General features: G+C 45.1%; 2 protein-coding genes across 6 annotated transcripts in view; both read left to right on the plus strand.

The window, feature by feature from the left end:
- The first annotated feature begins 130 nt into the window (after positions 1 to 130).
- On the plus strand, positions 131 to 4187 carry LOC148322007 (charged multivesicular body protein 6-like). Its single transcript, XM_088316866.1, has 7 exons — positions 131 to 371; positions 879 to 988; positions 1586 to 1673; positions 2237 to 2323; positions 2768 to 2833; positions 3090 to 3170; positions 3603 to 4187. The coding sequence occupies exons 1-7, from the start codon at positions 306 to 308 to the stop codon at positions 3723 to 3725; spliced, it is 621 nt and encodes a 206-aa protein (XP_088172992.1). The 5' UTR covers positions 131 to 305; the 3' UTR covers positions 3726 to 4187.
- Positions 4188 to 4552: 365 nt separating this feature from the next.
- baiap2a (BAR/IMD domain containing adaptor protein 2a) overlaps positions 4553 to 14043 on the plus strand; it is a 35143-nt gene continuing 25652 nt past the window's right edge. For all 5 annotated transcript variants that reach the window (XM_088316860.1, XM_088316858.1, XM_088316856.1 and 2 more), the window contains exon 1: positions 4553 to 4763. In XM_088316860.1, coding sequence (XP_088172986.1) covers positions 4692 to 4763 — 72 coding nt within the window. In that variant the 5' untranslated portion in view covers positions 4553 to 4691. The remainder of the gene's footprint in view (positions 4764 to 14043) is intronic.

Raw genomic sequence — 14043 nt, forward strand, 5'->3', positions numbered from 1 at the left:
CATCCAAGCCGTTAATGTAAAAGAAAAACTCCACAATGACAATAATGTTGTACGTTTCTTTGAATTGTGATTTCGGATTGTTGGGGTTGATGGTTTGCTGGCCTTCGTCGATTGCCGTCGGTCGCGCGCATCTTCATCTTCATCTTCATCATCGTCGTCCAAAACAATAACAACAACAAGCTAGCCGGCACCTTTGCTAGCCACTTTAAGTCGGCTGCGATGGTTTTCTCATGAACGAGGACGTTGTGGCGACTCACTTTTTGTCCGTCGAGGCGACGACAATGTGGCGGGGATGTGTCTAAAGAATGGGAAACGTTTTCGGGGGCAAGAGTCGCCCGTCGCGCGTGACGGAACAAGACAAAGCCGTCTTGGTGAGACTGCAAAGCCGATTAGCATTTTTCGGCGTCGTTAGCATGAGCAACCGTTAGCATCAAAAAGGAGAAAAATAAAAAGAAAAATAAAGTTAGCACCAGAAAAGCACCCCCAGCATGTCTTCTTGTTCTGTTGTATTCATACATACATACTAGGATGGCATTCTTTCATGTACTTCGAGATAATGTCGAGCGTTGTGTGAATTTAGAACGTGGTGCCGCACAGTCAATTAGATTACAATTATTTCCATCATATTGGACTGTAAACATTGCGCAATTGATAGAAACCTCTTTTCCAACGCTTAGCACACGACTGTGGATGTTTTTTGTGCTGCCCTTTCGAGTGCCTTTGAGCAATCCCCAATTTTAAAGTTCAGCTGTTCTACTAAGCTTTTCCATAAAGTTTTGTAGTACACATCTTACAGCATAGTCCGCTGAAATGATTTTTTTAAATGATCACAAAGCCTGGCATTGTCGACTTTTTATATCCACTTTTTGGCTTGGTAGCAATTGAAGCAGCAGAGAGATAAACTGAAGCAGTATCAAAAGAGGATCACCCTCCAGCTGGACAAAGAGCGACTTGTGGCCAAGCAGCTGCTCAACAATGGCAGAAAAGAGTAAGATTGAGCTTTATTTGTTTAGTTGACTGCAGGACGTCCGTAAAGATGATTTCATTTTGCGAGTTGCAATGTGAATACTTGTGTTTTCATTGGCGGTGAGCGTTTCAGAATCATTTCTTCTAATTTGGACTTTTTTGCACCATTTTTGGGGAGTCACTATTCAAATATTTTATAATATTGCAACTTTCTTTTTACATAACATGACTCAACCAGACATTTTATTATTGAAGTCCCCGACTTCTAAATAATAAAACTCAGCTTTTTGTCTTTGACGCTCTCCTCTTTCTTTCGCTTCAAAACGCTCCCATTATCGCAGTTTTTTTCTCGTGGAATCTGGAATGTTTCTTGAAATACAATGTCTTTATCCTCAAAACATTCCAATTTAAAAAAAGCTTAAAATTTATTGTTAAATGTATTTTTTTAATATTACAAATTTCTGCACATCTTTTCACATTGTATTGAATAAATTGACTTTGTTCTTGTAACAACTGTTTTTTTTTTGCATACGTTTTCCTTTTGTTTTTTTGTTTTAATCGTAATTCTTCAAGGCTTGTGAACCTTGAACTTATTCTTGTCCAATATTTCATTTTGTAGAAAGGCTGTGCTGCTCCTTAAGAAGAAGCGTTACCAGGATCAGCTGCTAGACAAGACCGAAAACCAAATTTCAAACCTTGAGCGCATGGTACGACATCCCACGTGTACATGCACGTTTTGACCTTCGACTTTAATTTGCTCTGTGACTCAAAACATTCCTGATTTAAACAAATGATAATGTCATTCCGGCACCTCAAACAAAACTACATTTTTTTCTTTATTCTTTTACATAAAATAATAGTGTTCTAAGGTAGTATTCTTTCTAAAACATGGAATAATATCGTAATTGCATGCATTGTCAAAAACGAAACCGTTAGTGCATCATGATTTGATTTCATTCATGAATTCAATTGAGGTTCTCATTCTGGTGTGCGCTCATTGACCACTAGGAGGCAGTATAACACAGACATCCATACTAATTGAAGCGCTGATGATGAAGCACAGAAACTAAGCAGCAATTATTCTATGCAGACGAGAAGCGGACTCTCACAATTTTGTGATTTGTCATTCACAAATTCACACCTTTTAGCAGATGTTTGTGTTTAAAACCTACTCCCAGTTTTTTGTGCAAATCCCCTCTTCTTTGCAATTTCGTTTTCACACGATCCTACGCTGAGTCGAGTATTGTTTTGAAATGTTGTTTGTCTGCAGGTTCAAGATATCGAGTTCATGCAAATTGAGATGAAAGTCGTGGAGGGGCTGAAAGTGGGCAACGATTGTCTGAAGAGTATGCACCAGGTACTCGTGCCACCAAAAAGCTTTCTTGCCGTTAATATTTTATGATTATTAACGACTCCAAGCAAAGCTTCACTTTGTGCTGATGATGGTGGTTTGCGTCGCCTCACCGTGTTGGAAGATTAAAGGATTAAAAGCGAGGCTGCATGATGCTTTATTGGCATGCACAATGCTTACGCATGCACACACACACACACACACACACACTCTTTGTGTGTAGATTTAGTTTAGATCAACATTTTCCTGTGGCATTATTTCATTTAATATTTGTCTTTTTCAGAAAAATGAAGACGTATGAAATGTAACACATTTCCCTACGTAATAGAATTCATTTGCCTAATGTGACTTTTCATGCCTCCCCGTCCCCAATTCAAATTCTGACTTTTGGTTGTTGAAGGATGACTGACATTCATTTTTTTCTCGTCTGTCCTTATTGTTTGACGACAGATCATGTCATTAGAAGACGTGGAGAGAATCCTGGACGAGACCCACGAATCAATTGAATATCAGAAGGTAAACGTTCATTTGTGAGCGCCGACCGCCGCGCCTCAATTAATTGTCGGGTGCTCCATCCCGGCCGATAAATCAAGTCCTCAGATTGAATAAAAAGAAAACGATTGCGACATTTGCCATCCATCCATTTTCCGCCGCCATGTGATGCCGATATGTCACAGTCGTTACCAAAACAATTGGCATGTGTCAAATAGCTACCTTCATGTTCAGTGAACTTTTCTTATTTCTTAACTCTTTGAACATTTTCTTGGTGCAGCAAATCGATGAAATGTTGTCCGGAGCACTGACGCGGGATGACGAGGACGCCGTTTTGGCCGAGCTGGAAGCCATTACTCAGGTCGAGTTACTCACTGCAACACATCACGTTCTAATTATTAGCAGGAGGAATTGAGTCGAATTATTTATTTTCCTAAATGAACATGCGAGCACAAACTGACAACTGACTGGCTCAACAAATATGCTCACGAGCACACAAATGGCATTCGGTCATTAAACTCACCTATTAGCTTTTACATGCAACAAGAAATATTTGTTGAGCTGAGCACTCACTTGCTATGATTGCGAGTGTGCCAAAACTGCGCCGTCAGAGCAAGGCACACACAAATGCGACAATAAGAGCGTTCTCGTTTAGTGCCATTCAAACGGGACTTGACAACGTGCCATTATTCCGTCACTTCTTGACACACAGCACATCGTCTCGGGAGGGAGACTCGTGCCGCTGAAGCTCATTTGCATACATGTTTTTTTCTGTTGCTTTGCCTTCTAACAGGGAGAAGATGTCGTACTTCCCGAGGTTCCAACAGAACCGCTTTCAGACGTCCCGGAGGCTGCCAGCAAACAACTCAACAAACGATTGAAGAAGAACATGGGCCGAGAGATGCTGTTAGCTTGACTTTTTAATACCCCATTTGCATATTTCATCACCTGACTGACTTGCTTCTCCAGTCGTCCTACTTTGTGTACGTGTAAACTCTTTTACTCCACAAGGTGGCGCTCTTTGTTAAGCTTATTTTTGCACAGCTCGCGCTTCCAAGCAGGCCTTTTACATGAGACGTTGTTTCTTTAAATTGATGGGACAAAACACTGGAAGGGGGAGTTGGGGTCCTCGGTTTACGATTAACATGTACGTAAATCGGATCACTTGCTTCGCCATCAATCTAAAACAAATATGGAAGACAAAGGACTCCCTCATATGTGCAATTTACATCCCTACACTAATTCAAATGCTACGAACACACTTTCTGTGCTTAAAGTAGCATAAAAGAGCAGAAAATGCTCTGTTGCGTGTTTTAATGTTCAATATCATTGTAGTTCTATGAAGACCGCCCATTCCAATAAAGCAAACCCGTGTTTATTTGGTTTAAACAATCAAGTGAGCCGAATACGCGACGTTGTGCTTGGAGCTGAGAAAGAACTGCGAGGCTGGGAGCCAACTACAAGAAAAAAAAGTGTGGGCGGCCAGCAAATGCACGCTTTTAAACCGGAGGAGGATGCTGCCTTCAACGACCGTGGGAGAAACTACAATCACGTTTTTCAATCGCGCTTTTGCGTGCTCTCGTGAATATCGTCACGAAATTCATGATAAAAACACTTCTTCTTGTAATTAATGGGATGGACAAATGGGAGATTTTGACAACTTTTGTTTGATGTGGATCGTATGAGACGGTGTAAAAACCGAGCGTCCCTGAAGGCACCGGCAGGCTGTCAGCTGAACGTTGAGAAGGAAGGTGAGTTTAGTTGCTGTCGGATTTCGGCGGTGCGACATCTTTCTGCCTCCCAACTGCTTCCGTTCCCTTCCCTTCTTTCCCTTTCCCTTTCCACTTTTCACGCGGATACACGTTTACAGGAAAGATCTTTTATGGTCCTGGCCGAAGATTGCACGATGTCTCGCACCGACGAGGTTCACCGAGTGACGGAAAATGTCTACAAGGTAAGGTGCTGCTTCGTGAATAAAAGTTTGCCGGCGACGCGCTTCACTTTGTCGACGTCACACTTGGCTTATTTCTCCTTCAATCTCTTTGGAATGCTGTCGCAGCTGGTTAAATGTTTGACGACTCGGCAATTGATTAATTGATCCAGTTTTTTTTCTATCACGCACACGCGCGTGCACGATCCATTTGATTATGAAGGCCTGTTTTCCAGTCCACTTTGCCCCCCCCCACCCGTCCACCAATAATGTGCCCAGCTGAGTCCCACGCTGCATTGAGTATTTCAATTTATTAACGCCACGACCCCCCGCACAGCTTTCGTGCTTCATTGGGAGACATTCCAGGAGTTCATGTGAAGGTTGGGCCTCATTCTGGCCGGCTCTGTTGCAACAAGTAAACATTTGCCTTATGGACATTGCAACATGCAAACCTGTTCTGCATACAAAAAATGGAAGCTTATCTTGCGACCTAAAAAGAGAATGGCAATTCTCACTCTTGAAAGTAGACACTGATAATTGAACAGTTTGTTGTGTGTGTGTGTGTGCTAGTCATGGAGAAGTGCTTTTTTCCCCTCATATTTTGGTTGCTTTCTATTCGTCATGATCGTGGGCACCCTCAAATCATATTTTGGTGTTTGTGGTGCGCATCCAACTGGCAACTCTAAAATAATTGTGATTGCCTAACAATAAGTGTCTAAAAAATAATTTTGTATATAATAGCCAACAAGATACTTCCAGGTGGCGGAAGTACAGCCAACCTGAGCAAAAACAAAAAATAGTTTGGTGGTGTTCCGTCAAAAAGTTTTGAGTGAATGTCGTAAAATAATTGTCGCTTCACTTTACAAAATGGAAACCAAACCTCCAACAACGCTTCTGGGAAATAAAATTGATAATTAAAAAAAAAAAAAAGAAGTTGGTTTAGTTTGCCTTTGAGTATTGCGCCAACATAATAGCATGCATGCTAACTAATGTTAGCTTTCTGGCTTTCAATCCATTCCAAAAAAGCGTGTGCGCGTGTGCGCGCCCTTAATCCCGGCAACAGAAAAGTCAGTTAGTCAGTTAGTTAGTTAGTTAGTTACTCACTTCAGCAGTAAGCATGGCAAAAATTCCTCTAACTTGAGTGTTGAAATGTAAATTGCAGCGACTGTTAAATCTCAAATTTTTGTTTTTAGCAAATTAACCTCATGTGACATCTTTTTGAGTGACACTTGACGAAATTAGTCACGTTCAATCAAACATTAAAAATGATGCAATTTCCAAATAAATGGTTAAAAATTATAATTTTATCGCTGTATTATGATCTATTCAGAAGAGCTTTTTTTTTAAACAAAAACAGTCATAAATTTGCCTTTTTGTCATTGTAGATTTTTAAAAAAAAATGTCATGCAGTTGTCTTTCGAGCAAAAATTTGCCGTACGAATGAGCCTCAGGCACGTTGGCGGCAGAGAATTTGCAACAAACTACAACAACGCACAGGTGACTCAGTTTAAAATTAACGGTTAAACTAAAGAAATTACTAAGAATTATTCTCCAATTCATATTATGACATTTACTTCGTCATTAAATTAATATGTCTAATCACATTTTTTCCCTCTGATGGTCCTGATGTGCACACCAGAAGGAGCAACACAATGTCCATCAAAATGAAAGCATCAAACAACGTGATGATCGTCTCGTGCATCGGATCTGTGTGGCGCTTTTTACGGACACTCTTTAATTTGTTACATTTTTTGCAGTATGTTTTCATAAAGTACGTTAATTTGGAGTGCTATTAAGTTTTGAGGAGTAGCTGAGCGAGGCTGCCGGGTGTCCTTCAGGGAGCCGACATGTTTGAGAAAAGAGGTCAGATGAGCCCAGAGTGATGGACCGGCGCCTCTTTTTAGAGGCGTCGGGGGAAGTCGGGAGGCTATTTCTGTGTGTCGTTGATCCAATGGCCCAAAGCGAACAGCCCGTGTCTGTCCGAGGCTGTTTTTTTTCATTCTCTTTATTGGAAGAGCCCAGTGGCTGAAAGTCGGGGAACGTTTGAAGACGGTGCGTTGAAGGCCCGCCTTGCGAGGGGGGAGGCGCCCCCTGCCACAGCCTTTGACATCGAGCTGCAGCCATTTGGGAGCTCGGCTGACCCGGTGGTATCCGCTGCGCAAGTAATGCTTTGGTACAATTCTGTCGCGTGACGATGCCAAGGAACTATGTTGATGTTTGGTAAGGAGCTCCATTTAGATGTGCCATAGCCCCGTCTGAAAAAGTGCAGAGGAACTATTTTGAAGTGACGTGAGGAGTTTCATGTTGGCAGGCCAGATCCGTTTAATATAAAATTAGTGCTTTGGCGCCATCCGTTGCCACGGAGGGATGTTGAAGTGGGAGGAGGAACTTTATGGAGCCAGGCCCTAGCCCTTTCTGATAGAAAAGTAGAGCTTTGGCGCCAAGTCTAAAGAAAGCGAATCCTTTGCAACATCCCGTCCACGCAGACATTTCCCGTTTGATTAAATGCAAAATAATTTCCATTCTTCTTGAAGGCGCGTTTCCATTTTGATTTTGGCCGACGTGATTGGATGCTACTCGAAACGACGACCACAACAGCTGCGGCCGTGCGACGCGCTTATCATCAACAATTGATTGCGTCATCGAATAACAAGCCTTCATCAAGCTGATTATTGGCTGACGCATTCGAAACAAAACGCGTTCATGGAATGACTCAACCTGTCCTTCGTGTTATTCAACTCGTTTATGTAAACAACGATTGTTCGCGGTAGGGACAATGCCGCGTGGATTGGCGCCCTTCGGACCGATGAATGACCTCAATTCGCTAATGGGAAAGATCATTTTTAGTCATCAGAATTTCAATACCGGATTGCCCAAGTCTGGCTGCAATGCATGTGGATCGAGGTTTAAAAAAACAAAACAAAAAGAGAGACCACATTGACGTCCACGCGGAAGTAAAATGGAAACGCATGACGGTGGTTGGCCAAAGCCAAAGCAAATGGCCGGCAAGTTGTGGCAAAATAGCCGTTTGTGACGTTGTGGCCTCGCGTGCGCGCCGTTCCCGCCAGCTGGCTTCGGGTTTGGCCGGCCGTCTGCGAGAAGCGCAAGCCTCTTAACGAGCCTGCGGATGAAGTCTGAGCGCTTGACCCCGGCAGATTAATCGGGCCCAAGCGGCAGAAGAAGAGGATGGCGCGGCCTCCGTTAGCGTGCGTCTGATTTCACACGCCGCAGGTATTCAAACACACCCAGGCAGGCGATATCAAGCAAGGTGTGGCTCGCCTCCATCCGCCCTCGGGACAACATTCATTTTTCTCAGGCAGCCGCTCCCACTGTCAACACGGCCGCCGCGACGGTGCCAGCGTGTTCCCGACTAAGAAAACAACGCTAGCTTCGAATCGTTCTAAAAATGTGCCCGCTGAACGTCGTCGACGAGCTGAGATGGTCCCAAATAATTTCCTCCCATCGTCACTTTTTGTGCAAACGGTTGTGACGCCAAATTCATGTTTGCATATTTCACTTGGCGTGACGCTTCTTTAAAAAGCAACTCCTGCAGCGCCCCCTGCTGTCTTTTGTTCTTTTCTGTTTGTCATTTGAAACGTATTCCATAAATCCCACGCCATCGCATATAGCGCGGAGGCCTGCGTTCATTACCATGACGACCGGGGGCGGAGCCTGCCATTTGTCACCTGCATGTTTCTATTTGCATTAGTAAAGTCCCAAAAAGTAAGCTTAAAGACAATAAAAAGATTTTCACTTCAGAAATTGTACCGCGTATGCGCGGCCCACGAAAATGGTGACGTCACCGTCGCACTGACGTCGATGCTATCCTGCAGACTATTTGGAATAATGGACCTTAAAACGGTGGATCTTCCCGAATCTCCTTTTTGAAATTTCATCCCAATCCAAGCGAGCTGCGTGAGGGAGCGATTGCGGCGTTTCCTAACTCGGAGTGTTGAAACGATGAGCGGAAGGACGCCGCCGCGGCTTGGCCAGCGGCTCATGTGGGAGACGGGAACAGGTGGTCTCTTAGCAACAACGCGCCATTCTTCTTACGGGCGCCTTTGTGTCATGTCTGCGTGCCAAAAGGCTCGAAAAGATTTTCACACTCCGAGTCGCCGTCGTTGGTTTAGCGCTTCGCTCCTTCGACTCCCCTCAAGCTGGAACTCAAAGGTCGGACAAATAATCGGCTGATTATTTTTGTCATATTAACAAACTGCCGTACTTTTTCTGCATTTTGGAAGTTCCGATATGATTCTGGCGTGTGAAGCTGACTTTGATTGGACTTGAGCCGGCCGTGACGGGCGACGGGCGGCGGCCCACCATCGCACCAAATGCCCTCTTGATTCATTTGTAAAAAAAAAAATTCAACGTGACTAAATAATTTGAATCCGTGCGTGCTGACCTGCGAATATTCAAGTTGCAATGTCACCAATCGCCACTAGATGGCAGACGCGTCTTTGTTGCACTTTTGGTCTTTCATTTTCACTTTTGTAGCCATAGGAAAAGCGCTTTTAAGCGCTTCACTTACACGATATCTTCGAACGTGAGTAGGCCCAACATATTTGCGGTGCATTTAGAATATGTGGGACAAACATTGCAGTGCAAAAATATTGCAAAGTATTTACGTATGGTCCGACAGCCAAGAGCGGTTTTGTCGAGTCTGGAGCGACGTCTTGAATGCGGCAACGCCATCCATCACCTTGATCGCACTTAATGGACTTGCAAACGGTTCTGGAGCATCTGCCTGCCGGAGTGCGGCGTGTTCGGGCAAGTCGGGGAGGGCGGCCTTGAAACCATTGCATTACGCGCCGCGGGAACTCGTCCTCAACGCTTTGCGGAGGAGCGAGGAGGACCGCGGCTCCGCACACCCACCTCCTCCGCACGGCCGGGGGCGGACGCTTTCCAGACGGCCCTTCTTTCTCTATCTCTGCTCGTTCAAGGACGGATGGCGCGCTTGTATACTCTCGCCGCTGCGTCGTCGACGCGCTGCTTTTTATGAGCTTGGTGGCTTTTTACCTTGCAAAGAAAATACAAAATAAATCCTCGCTTCATATTGACTGTGTGGGGGCGGATGAGAGAAGGAGGCGCTGAAAAGAGAGCGAGTGAGCAAGAGGTGGAGGGAGGGAGGGACGGGCGGGGGCGGAAGGCCGATGGAGAAAACTCGCCATCCTTGTTGAAATAGTCTGTAATTACTGTGGCGGATGCTGAGGCTGTCATTACGCGGGGAAGATCGTCGGCCGCGGACGCTAGCTTCACATTGCTGCGGTTAGCCGTTGCTATATTTGGCCTCCTGCGGCCACCGGGCTTCATCTCGCTCTTTGCTGCGCTCCCGAGGGCCGCTGGTGACGACCTTTTGTGCGCAAGTAGTGCTTTGCCACCATCTCGTGACGTCTAGGTGACAGGGAACCATGTGGAGAAGCTTCATCAAAAGTAGTGCTTTGACGCCATCTCGTGTTGAAGTCAGTTGAGGGGCTTCACTCCAAAATAAATGAATGAATAAATCAATATGCTTTGTTAACGACGCTGTAATAAAAGCCTCGTTAGGTTGTGCCGGTGAAATGATGAACGATGGACTTTCCCTGAAAATGAGTTGATGTTCAAACGTCCTAGTGAATGTTTTTGTGTTCCAGCATTTCATTTCTGTTCTTTTTCATCACCCCGCTATGACGCATCAATAATTCATCCAACGGCAACTTCTAAAGGCGCCGTGGAAAAGTGCGAATGAGCGCAAAGCGGCGCTTTCTTTGCGTTTGATGTGTGAAAAGTGACGACGGCCGGCAAACGTCTCCTGCTTGGTTTTGTTTTGTTTGTTTGTTTTTTTTTTTTTGTGCCGGTCCGGAGCGGGTGAGCGTGTCGGAAGATCCAAAGCTGACAAATCAGTCTGAGGCCTGCGTTGCCGTGGCAACCGGCGCCAGCGGATGCTTTTGCCGAGTGGCTGACGGCGGTCCGAGTGAGCGGCGGCGCCGTCGTTCTCGCTGACTTGTTCAGCGAGCGCTTGTAACAATTTCATACGATGCGACTTTTGGATGAATTAAAAAAAAAAAAAAGTACATTGACGATCCTTGGGGCCATTTTGGGAAATGAAAGAGAATTTTCAGTCTCTGTTGAAGTGCTTTGACAAAGCTTTTTTTTTTTTTTTTTTTGCGGGGGTGGCAGTGGATGGACGTGTTTACTTGGAGAAGCGGAGTTTCGCCTCCAGTCCAAACAAAAGTGCCATTAAGCTTTTTAGAGTGCACTTGTTGAGACTCAAGTGATTTATTCCATCAGTTCAAGCGGAGTGGAAAGCGCAATTGCGGAGCTTCGTACTTTAAAATAAAAAAAAATGGTCGGATCTTGGATGGAATCCGTTCCGCGGTCGATTTTTAAAGAACATTCGTAAAATGTAAAAAGTCGACATTTGATTGTGTCGTGCGCTTTGCGTTGCAAATTTTTGAAAAGGTTCTTGCAGAGCTGAAATGATGAAAAAAAAGAGTCGAGCTCAACCGATCTCGCCAAATCCACAATGTACACACACAACGACCCGCATTGTCATTTAGTTCCGTTGGAATTTGCCGACTCGGCCCTAATTAATAACGTCTCCGAACGTGCCTGCCGCTTTTGACTCTTTGTTTCTTCGCAACGTTGCTCATTTTATTGTTGGTCACGTCCGCACGTTTCACTTCAACTTCTTCTTCTTTTCTCGCCCTCCCTGCAGGGTTTTTCCTCGAGAATATTGTGTTTGCGTAATTGGACGCTCGCTACTCATCGATGGCGCCGTTAACGAGCGCCGCTCAGAACGAAGGAGAGCTCCGCGGCAAAAAGCGCCTCGTCGGCAAAGCGGCCGAGACGAAATGGTTTGATTACGCTTGGCATGCTGTCGTCATCGCTTTTTAAAAAATGTGTTTTGTAATCATGGCCGCAGCGTTCGAAACTCACCTGCAAGCGTCGAACACCTCAAGCAAAGTCCCGTCGCGTTGTCGACGATTGCTCTGCTTTTGCTTGCTTCTTTTCTTTTTCTTTTCTGGATGTACTATTATTATTATTTTTTTTTTTTTTACGTGATTATCAACGTTTAACAGGGTTTGGTGTTGACAGCACACGCGAAGGAAGAGACGAGGGCGGCGCGGGTGCGATGATTGCCATCGGTTGGCGTCAGCTGCCGTTTGTTCGGTACCCACTTGGCATGTCATTCGTGTGCACGCGTGTGTGGCACACAAGCAGTCGACCGATTAGCTTCTCGCATTTTGAACGAGCGCACGATCGACGTGGGAATGACGACCTGGTTTCGGTTCAATCGAAGGTTGGGGCCGAGTGGCAAAATGCTTTTACTCTTTCGGGTATTGTTTTGAAATACTCCAAATGGTCGTCGGACGCGTTTCGAATCGGCTGCTTTGGTGCGCAAAGTCGATCTGTTCAGCAAACGAGCAAATCTTTGGCTTGTCGTTGTCATGGAACGATGAAGTGAAGGGAGGAGATTCAGTTTGATGGGCCGCAGTCCTGTCGGATAGAAAAGTAGTGCTCTGGCGCCTTTTTGGTGTTGAAGTAAGAGGAGGAGATTCAACTGGCGAGGCCCGAGCCCTGTCGAGTTGAAAAGTAGTGCTTTGGTGCCATCTTGTGGCGGTGCAACAATCACTTCTTTTTCCATTTCTTTTTTTTGTTTTCTTTTTCTTTGGCTTTTGGTTTCATCGAACAGGAAGTGGGAGTGACGCGGTTATGCGCCTCCTCACTGTATTTTTGTGACTTTGGTTTGGTTTGTTCTCTCTGTGGCCCCGTTTCCCAATTAGCCGCCACAATTAGGCTGACAATGTAGCACAAGAGAAGTGGGAAGACCAATTTAGCCTGAATGACGGAAGAAACCACCTCTCGTTTCCCCTCTGGTGTCGTCTCATCTCCTTCGAAAAGGCGCCCTTGTGTGTGTGTGTGTGTGAGTGTTCATGAGAGAGTTGGATTATGTTTATTTAACGAGAGAGAAAGTGTGCACGCACTCACAGGCGGGTAAATGTGAGAGTTGTGTGTTCTGAGAGAATGTGTGTGACGTTATCCGATTGAACTTGTGTGTGTGCATTCAAGAGATTGGATTTTGTGTTTGTTCACGTGAGAGTGTGTAAGATTTTAGAGATTGTCTGTTTGTGTGCGTTCTACCTTTTGGGCTTGTTCAGTGGGAGAGTTGCAGTGTTATGCAATCCTCCCACTGCTTTCAAACGCCACCACTTGTTATTAGAAAGGCTTTGTACACGCGTGGGTGTGTGCACAACCGCCGTGTGTGTGTGCGTCCTCATCAATCACTTGCATTAGAATGAAGTGAGCGTCGTTTGAAGAATGCAGCATTCCCATCGGTGGTTTGGGACGGGAGATCTTTTGATGTCGGCAAGGAACGCCGTTTTCGTTTTCGTGCGTTTCTCCTTCTGCCGCAATTGGACTTTTTTTACACGCGAGTGGCTAAGCTAGTTTCGAGCCCAAACAAGATGGAGGCGGCTACGCTTGGCTCCTCCTGACGATTTTAGAAACGCTGCGGGCGGAGAGGCACCTTATTTAGTTTGTCAAAATACGAAATACTCAAACGGTCACCGAGTGTGCCGTCGGGTGAATGAGTTGGCATGTATTGGATTCCTTTTTCTATTTTTGGAATGGCGAACATTTTGCCTATCCTCGAAGGAAGCCCCCCCCCAAAATTGAAGATTTTGATCGGAAGCAGCCATTTTGGCCAAACGAGCTTTTGCTGGATGGCAAACCAACAAATTCTCCCAAATGAGAATCACACAGGCTCCCTCTAGTGGTTACTGAAAGAATTACCACCCAAGTCCATTTCGCTTGCGTTTCCCGTTTACGGGCCTTACGATCGAATATTGATTGATTTTTATGAATCAAAACCTTCGTCTGGTTTTCGGGCCTAAAACGGCCCCCTCCGTTTAGCCTTGCTCGTTGTGCCGGTCCTTGGAGTTTTTTGTGAAGGTTTTGAAAATGTGAAACATGGACCTCCGCGTCAGTTTGACGATGGTGAAATACGATGCTCGCAGCTCTTCGGTTGAATTCCGTTAGCTTTTGCTTTTATTTGGCACTGACTGACAAGGCTGAGGCGCATGTGACATGACGCTCGCATATTCGCTTTCTTTGTTCACCTTCAAACGGAATTCTCAGCCTTTTGTTCAACCTTAACAAAAAAAAGAAAAAAACAAGCAGAGAGACAATAGCCGACAGCTCATGAGGTGAAGTCTGTTTCTTTCCGTCTTGAATCGAAGAAGAAGAGCCTCTTGTAATTAACTTTGTGAATTTGGAACTTGTGCGTTCCTTGCCTGATTTTGAGCACGACGACGACGACGACGGC

This window comes from Idiotropiscis lumnitzeri, chromosome 15 (genome assembly GCF_059441095.1).
Source record: "Idiotropiscis lumnitzeri isolate Australia: NSW breed Sydney's pygmy pipehorse chromosome 15, RoL_Ilum_1.0, whole genome shotgun sequence".
Taxonomy (NCBI): Eukaryota; Metazoa; Chordata; class Actinopteri; order Syngnathiformes; family Syngnathidae; genus Idiotropiscis; species Idiotropiscis lumnitzeri.